Source organism: Ceratina calcarata, unplaced genomic scaffold, assembly GCF_001652005.2.
Source record: "Ceratina calcarata isolate Rehan_Ccalc_2016 unplaced genomic scaffold, ASM165200v1 scaffold60, whole genome shotgun sequence".
NCBI lineage: Eukaryota > Metazoa > Arthropoda > Insecta > Hymenoptera > Apidae > Ceratina > Ceratina calcarata.
Window position 1 is genome coordinate 203,187 of NW_017177240.1, and position 15,924 is coordinate 219,110.

The following is a 15,924-nucleotide window of genomic DNA, read 5'->3' on the forward strand; positions in this document are numbered from 1 at the left end:
CATTTCTAAAGTGCATAAACTTTTGGGATTGACTGTATAGCCAATACATCCTTAAAAGAAACTTTCTATGTATTTATATATTTCGTCAAATCAACAATCACTGCCAATTTCACACGGTACGTCGTATTCATTCGTCCTGTAATCTTTCGTTCTATTTCTCAAAGCGTATAACCATTGAACAGTGGATAACATTGTGGACGATTTCGGGTATGGAACGCGTAACGATTTTACAGGAGGGTTAATTACGCGTGGTGCAGGCTCGCTGAATTAATTTCGAATGTCTCTCACCTGTCGCGTCATCGCATGCCCGCAGGTGGTCCTTTTGCTTTGTGCTGAAGCGTCTGATGACAATATACCTGTTTAGTTGCGCAGTATTCCGAGACTCTGGTCCTATTTAGTGGCCGAAGAAGATATTGCGATACCGACAGCAGGGTTTACGGTTTAGTTGTGTAGCAACCAGGAACCGCCTAGTTCTAGTCCCTCCTCTCTCCTATGCACCATAACTCACGGTATGTGTCGTTGTTGCGGTAATTATAGCTGCGTTAACCACGTCCGCGAGCTGCTGCATCGCTAGTTCCCGCGTCGGATTAATCGTTTGCTGAATTACGGATAATTAATCCCCCACCTGTGCCGCTTTAACAGCTTTAAAAACGTAATTCATCGTATTAAATTTTCTTTCGCTATCGTAAATGTTAAAACACATCTGTGTGCATATAACAATTTTTTTTAAATTTAATCTATAACTGAACTGAAGTCACGTAATGCGAGACAGGCAGAAACTGAGAACTATACGATACATGTTCGAGAGGCAGGCACATACGTGCACGAGACGCTACATCAATAATGAGTTTCCTCAATTAGCGCTACCTTAGTGCGTTCAAGTTTTAACCGTATACATCTCCCCGGGCTAATATCAAACCCGTTCTAATACATATTTGATTTAACGTTGGTGCACTACGAGGCATCTCGCACCTGCACTCTCTCTGCACCGCTGCCGCATAGCTGCAGCTTTCTGTACAAATTACCCCACGGGAAGGACGTAAATGGTACCGACGTATCGCGCGTAAATCATAACCGTCGACACTGAGTGCAATAAAAAGTATCCTCATTCATTCGCACAGAATGCAGTGCGAATTTATCGCGTCTTGGTCGTACCCGGAAAACCGCTCAAATAAATAATGGAATTCTGCGAATCGACTCGTTCACCAAGGGACAGGTACACGATTCTTGTATTTTCTTCTCGCTTAACGCTAGCCTGTTTTACGCATGCCTCGTTTCACGCCACCGCAACTGTACTTACTCGCGGCGCAACGTTATTTCTTTTTTCAATTAACGGATAGAAATAAATGACTAGCGAGGTTTTGTTGCCTACGGTGGTTTAAAATATGGTTCCGAGCCGGGTTTACATTGTAACCACGTGGTCATCCGTTGCGAAACAAATTGTACGGGGGTCAGAGTAGGTCTGCGCCGACTGTAACGGAAAGGGGGAGCCGGAGAATATCGTCCTAAAGTGCCGTGGATGCAATTTGCTAGCCACGAGGCTCTCGTGCGCTATTTGCTTCGAAACAATTTAGGTCCCGGCCACCGTGGCGCAGTTCGTATACGTCACTGTCACGCCCCGAGCCGTGGCGCATCCTAGTATACATATACCTACCGATGGTCCTGGGAGATTTTTGCTCTGTCTCGTCCTTTTTCCCTTCCGTCATCTTCGTGACCTTTTCTTCGTGCTTCCTCTATCATCAAACTTTTGCCGTAGTTTCAATAAGTTTCCTAATATCCACCTTATACATATACAATGTGACGTATCGTTGCGTCGAGGCGGTATTAGGGGTGTCAAAAATTATTTTATTATAGAACAGCTCTGTAAATAATTTCATTTGGGAATTGGTGAGATATTTCACAGTTTTCTCATCGTTGTATTGACCAAATTCTTTCTTTAGAAGAATTGTGTACAGTTTGAAATAATGTTTTCGTCCCCTAACCGTCCCTTAAATAAAAATTGTAAGTGATAGCATTATATGTATAGTTCCCTTCGGTCAACCAGTTCATGCTTTACAACCTCAGCTCTCTCTCTCTTTTTCTTATTTCTGACTTACGACTGGGGCGCGAGCTGACTCATTTATGAGGGAAAGGAGAACGTCTCGGCAGGATGTCTGATCGTTTAGCTGTGGAACCATCGACTGGCAGGAAATCGATTTCATCTTACGAGGCCTTTAAATATCGTTTCGTTTCTTCCGTTATTTCTGCGTGGATCTGAGGTAGTTTCTCGTTGGGTCATTCTGGAAATTCTCTCTCGGCGAGAATAAGACCATCGAAGAGCAACGAACGGTGAATGGCTGCGTAAAAAGCGCAAGGGTGGAAAGTCTAGTCGTTCTGAAAGATATTATTTTATCACGTTTTGTAATATTTTCAAAGTATCAATTACAAACTATAATATTATAACATACATATGTTTAAGTTGTTTTTTATAGAATATTATTATATTACTGTAAATTGGAATTTTTTTTGCCGATTTATCCGAGCAGAATTTTTCACGAATATCCCCCTGGTCGTCGAATTTGAACAGTTTGACTGTTATCAGAACACACGTATCACGGCGAAATCAAACGTATCGACGGAGTTTCCGTCAGGAAGACGGGGGAGATTGGTCGATCGTATTGGTCGGAATTCTGCGAAATTATAAATCAAACGATGAAGCATCTATTCACGCGATTCCGCCTTGTCGATAATCCTGACGTTTGATGGAACTTTCGACGTTTCATCCATAATATATGAATTTGTAACCTTCGTTTTACGTTCGCGCGTTAAATGCGCGATTACAAATTTGATTTCGAACGGTTGAAATTGATGTTAATTAGAGCGGATAGAATAATATTGGCTAGATTGCAATTAATTTTGTTAAGTCTTCACGATAATTTAGATATTCGCTGGCTCGCTAATTGATTCCCATGGTTGAATGTCGCTTTGTGAAAATAGTTGGCCGTCCACTCTTTTTCGTGAAGCCGCAGCGCTAATCAGTGATACAGACCATCCTTTAGTCCGACGCTCAGGTATTCAGATTCAGCCTGCGCTGATAAACCCTTTCGACGATTACGACTTCGCCGTCCTCCCATTCGGCGACACCTAAAATCTATGCTAATTCGCGGGGATAAAATATTTGCTTTTGGCCCGTGCGTGTACTCGAATCTACCTCGAATACTCGCGGCCGTACAATAGCACCACGCCGGTTGATTTATGCCGCGCGGCTGACTCAGTACGGACGAATCCCATACCTCCCACTGTATTCCTGCTGTGCCCGGTGAAATTTTATGGGTTACATTACTCCGTACTATCGAACAGATAAGATCGATGCGTTCGTTGTCTCGTAAACCTCGAGCACTGAATAAAAAAATCAAGTGGAACGGACTATTGCAAGGCAGATAATCAGTTGCTCTTGTTCAGCTAGTATTAAACTCTTTGATTTCAAATGTTGTACCGCTCGACGACTTCGTGTTTAGAAACAATTATTTTACGGCGTACTAATACAAAGGGGAAGCAAAGGGGAGAATAAACATGAATGCATTCCCTCTGACAAAGGGGAAACTTTTTCCGCTGGTTTCTCGAACGTTTATGGAGAACAGTTCGGAAAGTCTTTGCAAGCTCTGCTTTCGACTTCATCGGGTTTACTCTCTCGGTGGCTGGGCTCACTCCTCCCGTTCGCCTATAGATCGCTGTATTCATTATTCCGGCGCTAAATCGTTTGTGAATAATGGCCTCCATGAATCTTTTCCCAGTGCGCGGCGTAGTTGCTCTATGGAACTCGTGTGTCATTTTAGTCCTCCCGCCGCTAGGATCATGGAGAAACGCATATGGTGTTACCCATGCGTCTGCGAGAAATATCGTGGCCGATGAAAATTTCTTTGCCGATCAAAGTATAGCAGACGTGAAAAATACTTCAACAGCACAATGAAAATATTATTATTTCCATTCGTGTCACCGATAAACTTTAAGCGAAACATTTTTCTCTTAAAATTTGGAAGTTTTTCAATTTCGTCCTTTTATAGAGGTTGCGTGTATATTTCTTGACTCGATGTCGATGCAGGGGAATCGAGAGACGTCGGACAAGCGCTTTGTCGTTTTAGAGGCTGTAGGGCGGAATCCGGGAACAAGGGGATGAGTTGTGATCCGGCGAAAGATATAATCGCGGATGCTCCGCAAAAGTCACGTGATTACGTCTGGGGAGAATCGAAAGTTTCCTTCTTTGAAACCGCCCCGGGCATGTGCGTGAAACTGACGCGAATAGTCGGCCACCCCATTGTTGCCCGGGACTCTGCTTTGTGCCGAGCACAAAAGGCAACCAGATAAAGTGTACTCGATACACCGCTCGGCCCGCGCGGTCCAAGTCAACGACGAGTAGAAAGTATTACCGTGGACACTTTGTCGAATTAATTGTCCTAGCGCTACATTATTGCTCGGTCGAGTCCCAACCACTACTTTACTTTTCTTAGAATTTGTTGATAAAGAAGTTTCTGAAATAATAACGGAAAGGCAAGATGAAAAAATATCGCCCTCGTTAGTGTCTCTTTTGTGTGCCCGAAGAAATGCGAGGGGGAAGAGTAGAGAGGGAAAAATTGTACGGAATACGGAATATCCGGATAAACTCGAAGCCGATGAAGATGTATCTTGTGGAGATTGAAAATAAGTACAGCACAGAGGTGGTGTAATTTCGCGATCCTCGTATGCAGTATTCTCTGTTTGGATTTCGTGCAGCCGTGATAGCGAAGAGATACAAGCGGAAAAACGGAGTAATATCGAGTTCCGAAACGATGCGACAGGAGCAACAAGGAAAAAAGAAAACCCGTTTCGAACATAAAGCTTGGATGTTTACAACCATATTGCAAAAAATTGAAATATTTATGGATTATGAAGATGTTTGTAAGCATAAATTCTCGTCAAAAGTGGAAAATTGTTTTACGATGACAGATAGAAATACATGTGGAATTTGGAACGGGAATCTTTACAACGCTTCAGAGTTTGTTCACGCTGTTTTATTCTTACTGAGAATCGAAAAACTGAAAATTGAAGCAGCGTCGTTAACACTTTGTAAGAAGCGGTAGCATGCGGTCCGGATAACATTGTCCCAGATCCACGTGGAGGATAATGAAACAACATACCACAAATTCTGACATCGTATCCGAGGATCTACGAGCTTCCCTATCTGGCAGATACTTCGGCCATAAATTGTAGAGAAATAGGGTGCTTCTATATCGTGTACAGATACGAGCTAGAAAGCCTTGCACCTTAAGACTAACGATACTGATCCTTTGCCTTAAGCCCTTGAGACTGCTACGTTTGCCAATTTTCTTCCGTCGAACTGTGTTCTTTCCTGTATGTGTTCGTTATATCTAGCGGTCGATTCTATCTAATTATTAATTGAAGCATCAAAAGACTCTGTCGATACGATCTCGAAATGTAACAGAAATGTTCCAAGTAACGTTACAGAAATGTTCCAAGTAACTCGATTAATTTAATTAATTAAATGCGCAGAGGTTATCAAGGTTAAAAATACTCGGGCACCGCTCGTCCTTTGAATTTCTTCTCTTTTTACCCCGGATATTTTCCACTTGCCAGAGTTGGTCAGGCGCCAGGAAAGGATGGAAATTACGTGGTTGCGACATTCGTCATATACTGCAATTGGCTAGGACAAAGAATGCGGCGACCGAAAGAGTTCTTTCATCCCTTTACGATTTTCTCTCTCCCTTTTCAGTTTTCTTGGTTTAATCTGTGCACGACACGGAGACCGAGCGCGTACCAGTAGAAGAAGGCGAAGAACGGTTACGCGGACGCCTCTCGTATGTAGAATCTGGCTCCTCACGGCTTACGTTTTCCCGGTGTCTGGGCCAACACTTGGCAAACGCGTGCGCCGCGTAAATATTTTATGCCTTCGAACAATCCTCGATTAACTGTATTGCGCGAGAAACCCAGCCAGTTGCCAACTGGTGCCGAATTTAGAGATTAAACGTAAAAACTTTACTGAACACAAGACCAAACATTTTGAACGACAGGCGCACAGTTGTAATCACGATATCACGTAAAACGATGTTCTTTCATAATTAATTAATCATATCCATGTTTCATCGAAATTTGTAAGGCTAAAGCAGATAATTTTACAGATAGTTAGATAATCTCTGTTCTTTATAATATTTTACGTTTGTTTTCATCGATCGAGAGTTTATCTGTAATAGAATTTCTTACGTAACCGGATCTAATTTTGCTTTATGATTCGAGCCAACACTGGATGTACGTATACTTGTTTCATTGCATAATTCGTCACACATTGACAAGGATAATTCGATATTCCGTCGGATAAGCCAGATGGCATTGTTTTACTAGATCCGCTCATAAAAGACGTTTAAAGAAGAGAGATGAACAGCGTATACCGCATTTTTCGCTCCTCTTGCCTCGTTTCTAACCGCTCTTTCGAGGCCCCAATCCTCCGCGCTCGTTCCCATTTCGGAGCATCTCGTTTCGCGTGATCCACCCCTTTCCTTCCTCTCGCGGCGTATTTTACCTCCTTCAAGAACGTATTGAGGTAGATACTTCTACCTAATCTGTAGTATGGATCGATGGTGGGACGGGGTTCTAGTTTCCAGAGTCCGGTGGGCTCCCTCTCTTTCTCTCGAGGACTTCATTCAGAGATTTTCAACTACCGAAAATGGTAGAGGAGGTAGCATGTGGAAACGGCGACAGGAACGTAACGTCGAAAGGATTCGAGAACGCGGGCTTCGGCCGGATAAAGACCCCCGTTGCTTTCTCGAGCTTTCCTGGGCGCAGAGAGAGATTTGTGGCGCCGTGGAATAGGGCTGAAAGTCGACGAAGGGAAGTCGGGAAAAGTGGCGGCTCGCGGCCCGGATAACGTGGAAAAACGGTCGAAGATAATCAGTCTGAAAGTGCGGACCTGGCTCGCGAAAATAATGGAACGAGTTGGAAAACCAAGTTGACTATCGTCGGTTTTCAAGCGTACTGAAAATTTGAAACGAAACGATGTTATCTTCTGAACTTGCTGGAGGCAAAAAGTCTAAATCTGCGAAGAAAGAATTGAGAAGTGTGGGTTCGAGGGAAAATTGTATCATTGGCTTTGTGCTATTTCATTTTCTTATTTTGATGGATTACGCAATTAGCAATTGATCGAAGTGCAATCGATCATCGGTAGAAATCGAAGGGGGCAAAGTTCGATGCGTTTCGTAGCCGACCGAGAAGTTGGTAATTTTTTCTTGGTCAAGAAGTAGGAAATGCGTCTCGGTATCCACACGTGTAACAAAACTTAGGGTACCACTTTGCTCGACGTTTCGCCGTGGTGTCAAGAAAATTTCCTCCGCGGTCGAGAACTCGCACGCGGGGCATACGAATACGGTTTATAAAAAATTCATGCGGGCCTTTTTCGTGGAAGTTCGTGTCGAGAATAGCGGAAAGTTCTTTTCACGCGGACGTACAAATGTGCGAAAAAATGTATTCGGCCCAGCTTTTATCTCGTACGGTGGAACAGCCTCGTTTTACGGTGAGCTTTCGAAAACTTTTTCCAAGTGGGTAATTGGCTCCTTAGCAAAACGGCGAATTCCTGGCAAAGTTCGGTAGCGCGATGTGAGAGTATTGGACGTTGGTGAAGATTTGAGAAGATGTCGATTAAGGGCGTGGACCATTAATTATCGCTCATTATCGATGATTCCCCTGGGGAACGCGTCCCTAACAGTTTTGCGCATTAACGAGCTTTTCCGATAACTCGTAGCACGTCATGATTCCGTTCGATAAGCTTGTAATGATACCTTTACCCGTTCGTCATTATCTTTCGTAATGCGTTTTACCTCCCTTCAAATTATCGTCTTTTTTTCTTATCTGTGGTAATGGGTGGATTCCATTAAGGTATGCGGATAAAATTTTTCAACGAATCCGAAAGCCGCGTTCGATTCCTCTAGTGTCGCATTCGAAAAATCTAGGCGCGCTCGCTCACTGTCCCCTTTTTGGGCCGTGATTAAAAGTACTCTTCGACGAGGCGATTAAGATACGAGAATCCTCGAAATTCAATCCCGCTATTATCGGTATATTCAAAAGAGAGCTTGGAATCTTCCTCCTTTGAGCATAACAATAATGACGAGGCGATTCGTTTCTTGCTCTACACGCTTTTTAAGCGCTCGCCGAATCGATCAATTAGAAGCTTGCATAATTTACCTGTACCGAAAGCTGTAAAGGTACCGTCCTTCCTAGGAATTATAAATAGTTTGTAATAATACGTAGCTACGATCGATTCAAGCAAATCTATTACTATTACTATTTTTTTATTTTTTAATTTAGATTACTAAAGAATGGTCCCAACAATTTTCACGGGCACTGCCACTCTTTAGTAGTATCTCCTCGGTGAGCAAATTAATACGTTTTACGCAGTCTGACTAGAGATCGGTTTTTACTTGTTCGCTTGCGTTTGAACTACTTCCTCGAAACTTTCATATCCAAATTAATTTACTTTAACGCGTAAAGTGTTTCGCGTCGCTTTTCACTTTGAAGGGAGAAACGCTCATTTCAACTGAGAAGAGAATTTCTCCGGGGATAACGTTGAACGATTTAACAGCAGCCGCGAATTTCGCTTTATCACACTTAGCTGAATCCTCTCCGGGGAAGATTCGGCTAGATTTCCGCGAAGAGATAAATAAGTTCGCGTGCTGAATCCCGAAGGGATAGGACGTCTCTCCTCGCTGTCAGATAAACCGGTCACGTTTTTTTTTTATAAAGCTTCTCCGTCCCCTCTTTACGGGCAGCTTTATCTTTATCTCCTGCCTCGCATCGCGTTATCTGCTGTTAATTCCATTTTGTCTTTTGACGACATTTTATGTGAACATTCAATGAAATTCTTTTCCGCACGAGAGGGGATTCGTCGAATCACTAATTAGATACTTAAAAAATGTGCTTGCGCGCGAGATTTAAGACTGACTATATTTTCCTGTTCGAGCATCCCCTATAAAAATACTTCGGGGGCTAATATACAGCCGGCGATTTTTCGTTGGCTTCATGAATTATGATCGTATAAATTTCGACTAACTGCTATCTTTAAACGGTAGAAATATAACGACCCACAATTATCGATAAATATCCATGGGCTGGAGTTGTTCAAAGTTTGGAAACTGTGACCTCGATAGGAACGTTCAACTCGTCCGTAGAAAAAAAATACTTCCGAGCTAACAATTTTTGGGTTAATTACTCGATTTTCTACTTTACTCGAGGTGGACGAAGTTTTTATCAAGTAAATTAATGACCAACGAAGGTTCGATTAATTTACTTGTACGTGGGTGTAAAGATGCGTATAACTGGGACGCGAAAGGACATATATATGTAGACGTGTGAATGTATCGCGTATTGTGATATGTGCTCTTTTTGAAATCTGAGCACGGAGTAGCGACGACTCGGTGTATGGAGTTGAGTAGAGTAGACTCTTAGCCCGAGGGCTTCGAGTGATTTCATAGTCGGTCTGGAAGTTAAACGTGTTTCTGCTATCCGCGGATGAAATACAAACTTCCACAGACCCATTGATAACTTCGCTTCGAATCACATACGCCGTTATATCCTAATGTGTTTTCGAATTATTCATGTTTGTGTAATTACCATGTGGCGACAGTATTCAGTGACTCTCGCACCTATTGCACTTCCTTCGTAGCCAGTGTCCGAGGAAACTGAAAAACATTGTATAGCCGTAGAATTACCGTCTGTTAAACGAGTTCTCGAGAGTTCTAGAGACAAGCTAAGCACTCGAGATGCAAGTGGTGAATCGTTGAAGTCTCTCTTCACACTCCATCCAGCGGGAAAGAAACGTCGACGGTGTTCTCATTGGTTCAGAGCTCGCTAGAGTTCGGACCCAAATCTTTTCGTCTCGCCCTGTCGTATCAGTCCGAACGTGTTCTATCCATGAACGTTGTCATCCTCGTGGAAACGTTAAGACGAGCTGCCAAGTTATTTTCGCTAGCGCACTTACAGCTTTCGTAGGTACAGTGCTCAACCGTACTCCTCGCGCGATGTTTCTAAAATTCCTGTTTTTACAATCTTTTAAACGACAAGCAAGAACATTTTTTTTTATTTCAACGTTCTGTAAATATAAGCCAGCGGATGATTAAATTTCATGTAGTCGAACATGAAATTATTGTTTGGAAAATTGCATTTCTGCCGGGTAACGCGAATAAAGAGACCGACGAGTTCATTCACTTGATGCACGAAAATGAGTGGTAATTATCTGCCGCTCGTTAATTGAACGAGGGAAGACAATGCGTTGCATTCGTCTGTGTAATATCAGGTTACAAATCCGACCTCTCCATCCGTTACCAATACTACGTTCGTAACACCCGGAAAGTTACCGTTGATGTAACGATTCTCTTCAGCCGTCAGTACCATTTGTTACCCTCGATTTCCTCGTGCAACTGCAAATCTACCGTAATTATTCGCGATAGACGGTGCTCCAGTAACTATAGACTCTCGGTCTTTTTGAAAACTTTGCTAGATCGATCGGTCGCAATTTCGGTTGAATCACGTTCCTCCTGTTATCGATGGGAAAAAATATTCTCACTTACTTCCATAAATAAATAGCATTGTGTAATATATGCGCGGGCGTGTCCAATACATATTCATGAAACACAATGATAGCACACAGTTGATTATCATTCGGCCTACACGGATCTAGTACAATACGTACAGTCACTCTGTAATCAGTCTCTATTGATGATCGTATGGATTCCGTTTGAGCATACGACTCTCTTAATTATCGTTCACATATGCGCTGCTGTGCAGTACATATATATATTAAAATAATCTTCATCGAAAAAATTGCAAGACAATACGTTTGTTTCATACGAAGTGCAACTTTAATGAAATTGTTCATGATTTTATACTGTATGGTTGTAATATAACATTTCAATTAGAATAGTCTATAATTTCGTAATTTGTCTTAAGATTTATGAAACAGGGATGTACGTGTTAACGTGTCAACAATTTATATCAATATTCATTGATGTTTCCAAGATTTTCGAAATTCGCTTTTTCGAATAGCCTGGGATCACTGGATAATAGGATGTTCGCAATCGGGTGCGATGCAGGTATCCCGAGGGATTCCGGGCATATTTCATCTTTCACGGTGGCGGAGATGCACGCGAGGAGAAAGTCCAAGGAGGGGCAAAAAGAGAAGAAAAGTTGCGCGATAGGCAAAGGAATATTCCCGCAGGCATCGTAAGGTGTTCTTCGACCGCTTTTCGCTAGGGTAATCATATATGTATGTAGAGTAGGGTGACCGAGCACACAGCTCGGATCGACGGGTCTGGAATTAACCTTATCCCATTTTTTCTATCTGTTTATTTCGGAAAATTATTCCGATCTATTCGGTAGTCATTGGGTACGGGAATCTCTGCATCCCGCTTTTCCTCTCGCACGTCCTTCCTCTTTTTCTGTTTCCGCAGATCGGAACGTGATTCTCGTGATTGCCCTAATTTTATAACAGACCTTTTAATCGTCCCTTACTTTTTGTCTGACCTAATTGCTCGAACGCTTCGCTAAAGACCGAATGAAATTGCAGGCCGCTATAAAATATTCCGTTTCTAATTTATGCGGAGAACGTAATTTATAAAGACGGGGTACAAACTGAAAGAAATAAAGAGCGGAAATTGATGTTGGTGCTTGAAAGAAAACGTAGACGCAAGCGTATCCACCGTGCAACTGGCAAACAATCCCTTGCGAGCCCACGCTTCCACTTTCTTTCCCTGCAACTTCATTTCGTTCGTATAAATATTCAGGCGAAGGTTTCCAGCGGCGCGGCGCGTGTGTCTTTTCATTTTCATACAAACTTTCTCATCTTTTATATTCCGCTTTATCATTAAAAGAATTATGTATGCATAAGAACTAATTTCACGATAACGAACTTTGTATTAATCTACGAGATTGGTATATTCAGGCGCGCTTTTTATATATATCCTCGTGAAATTAAGACATGAGAAATAAGTGACGTTTGGTTAAGAGGAATACGGAGATGTTAAGCAAACGTTTAGGCGAGATTATTCCGTAAAATGAATTCAGCGACTCGGAACAATGAATCTCTCACAATCAGATACGATAAGATTGACGGTGTTTCGATATCATTTATCCCCAGAAACAAAAGAGTGTTCGGCATTTTCTGCAGCACAGTCGACGCTGCGTTCGATCATCCTGTTTGGATTAATTCGCGGTTTTTGTTAGACACACGGAGGACGAACTAGAACATAGTGGCTCGGTAGCTTTTTTCCTGTTACGATTGTTCCTCACGAAACGGAATCACGTGGGGCCCAGAATATGTATCGGATCCGGTCTATCGGGATGAAACATTGTGTACAGTTAACCGCGGGTGTCATTGATCCAATGGATGCCGTACTGGCTGTTTCAAAGGGGATCACGGCGCTGCGCGAGAATTTGGGTTACAGAGCAACCCCCTTCGTTCGTTTCCCACCTCCACCTCTTCTATCTCCGTTCCATTGACTATCAGCGACTTGGCGACCAACCAATTCCGGCGTTTTCGTGACATACTACTAGCCTACATTTTGTCCGGTCGATGCTGCAACGGTTCGAACTTTTCAACCGTAGCGCCTATAGTCGGTAATCGATGCCCCTTTTTGTTTAAGTTAATTTCAAGATCATCACTTTCTCCTGGTACTCGTACAGCTATCTCTCTGCTAGATATGCTGATACAAGGTTGGATAAGAATATCCTTCGTCAACGGAGTTAATATTGTTCTCTTAATCACTTTAAAAGTTATTCTGTAAATAACTAATACTTAGAATCTGCGATAACTTCATCCAGTCTTTCGAATCTATCTGATTGCTCGTAAAATTTTATTAGGCGAACTTTTCGCTCGATATCGCCGGCAAAGCGATGATCGCTGTCTTCAGAGAGGTGAAACCGGTCGAAGCGGAACGACGGAACTCGAGGCCGTCCGCGGTAAAAAATTACTTCAATTCGGGATTCGATTTTCCCCCTCTGATAACGCCCGATACTCCTACACGGTACCGTTTCACCGTTGTGTTCCCACTATCCGGATAATGCAGCCATTCTCACGTGAAAATGAGAGGAACGTTGGCCGGGCGACGCAGCTTGTCGCGCAGAGAAGCGATCTCGATGAGCATTGTGCTCGCGATCTTTTGATTTTTACAGCCGATCAAATCCACCTCTGCGCGAAACGACTCGCGGAGGAAAACAGTCGGAACGTCGAGGGGGATGGGGAATCTCTGTAAGTGGGAAGACGATCCCCCTCGAGGTTCGTTGAATTTTAAGGGACTGGAACGGAAGAGATGCAGACTTAGAATGGGGGGAAACTTTGTCAATTGCCTAGGCGCGAAGGGTTATTGCATTGCAAAATTGTTTTTGGAACTTCTTTATTGACTGGGAGTTGGATTCATTCCATTATTGCAGCTAGTGTGCATTTTTGTTTGCACCTTGCCTTCAGACTCGTAAACATCAATCAATGGCACTCTAGCTGTGCTTGATAGTTATTAGTCCGTCGATTTCATGACTCTATAGGATAGTTGAATATGCAATAAATAAGAGAACATATTTCTTAAAGTGCATAAAAATATAATCCAATAATTCTGTCATATTTAATATTTTGATTTATATAATAATGTAGTGTATCGATCTGTTAAAATTAGTCGGTTTTGTAGTAGTTAAAGTAATTTCGATGACTCGTTATGAGCGCCATAATATCAGTGTATTTCACAAAATTTGATTATCTCCTTCGCAGTTCTCGTGTTTCGTTTAATGTCATCGGCGCAAACGAGATTAAACAGCAAATGGGTTAAATCGTTTTCATCGATTTAATGAAATATCGTCGAAGTGAATCGATTTTCAAGATAACGAATCCAATGTGAAATGTATTGGAACTATCTTTATTGTATTTCATCGTTATTATCACAATTGATTTAACATGCCTTAGAAGATACGTATTATACTATGATTCTGAATTACATGTGGGACGCAAAATTTGCATACAAAATTTATTTCGTATTGACACTATCAAGAGATATCATGTGACCAGAAATATTGTTAACGTTCAATTCCTCCGTCCATGTTGTGTTTGACTTGAGAGTATTCTTTCCACTCAGTTGATCCTGAATCTCCTGCAGTGACAGGCCTTTCGTTTCGGGTACAAAGAATATCGTATAAGGTACAGTTGTAAGTAATATTACAGCGTAAAACAGAAACAAATAGTGTTCGGGCATTATTTGAAGCAGAGGAACGTAAGTACTGGCTGCGATAAAGGCACAAAGACCAGCGCAACAGCTAGCGATACACATGGCGATGCACTTTAAATGAGGGGGAAATATCTCGCCAGCTATCAAAGGTGGAATAGGTATTAAGCCCACGAAGCCTGCCGTATTGTACAAGATCATTCCGACAATCGACAGACTTTCCACCGTCTTCGGATCAAAGCCATAACTTAATGACCAGAAATTGAGTGACAATAGAGTAAAAGCGATCACAACTCCGAAGCAGGATACTATCATTAAAATTTTTCTTCCGCACTTGTCCATCAGGAACACAGATAGAATGGATCCAGGCACACCAAGCACCATTACAATGATTACTATTTTCGAGGGCTCTATCACGCTGACTTTCGCGGACGTCAAAATCATCTCCATGTAAAACACGATTGGGCCAATGCCAAACGTCTGGGTGAGCATGATAAGAATTACAATCATGATGGATGATTTGCGAAATTGTTTAGTTGTCATTTGTCTCAGAGTATCTTTGATCGATTTTTCACTGTGATCCTCGATGAACTTGTGCAGCTTCATTAATTCTAACTCCACGTCGTAGTTTCTATGATACCAATGAATCGACGACCTCGCTTTATCATCTTCATTATACTTCACGTAGTGATGAGGAGATTCCGGTAACCACATGAAAAGCGCTATTATCGCGAAACCGAGTATCAACAATATTTCGGTTGATTCCTTCATGGACAAGTACGCCCCCAGACTAGTCATTAGGATGTTTCCACATGGTACTCCAATCATGCACATCGCGAGCAGCATACCACGGTTACTGGGCTCTGCTATTTCTGCCAGGTATAGGGAATTACAAGCGTAGCTCATTCCTCCAGAGATCCCACCCGAGAATCTTGCGACGTATAGCCAGTTGACGTTGTCGGCTAAAATAATGAACAGCCAGCACAGTGTTATAGGCACGCACGATATCAGAACTCCCGTTTTACTGCCCCAATAGTTGGTAATTATCGTGCCACTGATCGCACCCAACGGTCTTCCAAAATTCAGGACTGATATTACCCAGGACATCTCTGCCAATGTGATCAAGAACGGGGATCCTAGGGATGTTAATGGTTCGATGTATGGGGAAGACCAAACGTCAATGCATCCCATATGAATCATCAAAATTAGAACTGGGGATGAATAAAATGTAGAAGTTTACGTAGTTAAATAACATCACATATTATGCATACTTACCTCCAATAGCAGCTATCCATTGCGGCCAAGTTTCAATTCTTCCTACTGATTTTTGGTCCGTATTCTCCATGTTATAATTTTTTCAAATACCCAAGAGCCTCTGAGAATACTGACTGGCAAACGTACAACGTTTGTTATGACACAACATTGTACTATATTCACTATCGTTTAGTTCCAATGCCATTCTGAAAGTACTGTAACAACTAACACTAAACTTGTTGATAAGACAATACATTATTTTTCTATAATTAACATGAAAAATATAGTAACGTTGATATGTGTGCACTAGCGAAGGAAGTTTCTAAAAGATCCGTGTATTAGTTTCATTTTCATGTAACTCGTCGCAAGTAAACTTGGAAAGAAAAAGTTTAAGCAGCTTATTAGATCCACTATCTTTATGTGTTAATGGAAAATTAAAAATGTTCGACGG

General features: G+C 42.1%; 2 protein-coding genes across 5 annotated transcripts in view; one reads left to right on the forward strand and one right to left on the reverse strand.

Moving 5' to 3' along the window:
• The window catches only part of dlg1 (MAGUK family member discs large 1), a 421,217-nt gene that overhangs the window by 17,260 nt on the left and 388,033 nt on the right, over positions 1 to 15,924 (forward strand). The gene's annotated exons all lie outside the window — the stretch shown is intronic.
• On the reverse strand, positions 13,896 to 15,646 carry LOC108629945 (facilitated trehalose transporter Tret1-like). Its single transcript, XM_018032930.2, has 2 exons — positions 15,495 to 15,646; positions 13,896 to 15,430 (listed from the first exon to the last, which is right to left on the reverse strand). Exons 1-2 carry the CDS (start codon positions 15,562 to 15,564, stop codon positions 14,025 to 14,027), a joined length of 1,476 nt encoding a protein of 491 aa, XP_017888419.1. The 5' UTR covers positions 15,565 to 15,646; the 3' UTR covers positions 13,896 to 14,024.

Coding starts and splice junctions, on each gene's coding strand:
- LOC108629945 (XM_018032930.2), bottom strand. CDS start 15,564: ATGGAGAATACGGACCAAAAATCAGTAGGAAGAATTGAAACTTGGCCG. Junction 15,431..15,494: donor ATGGATAGCTGCTATTGGAG/GTAAGTATGCAT, acceptor ATTCATCCCCAG/TTCTAATTTTGATGATTCAT.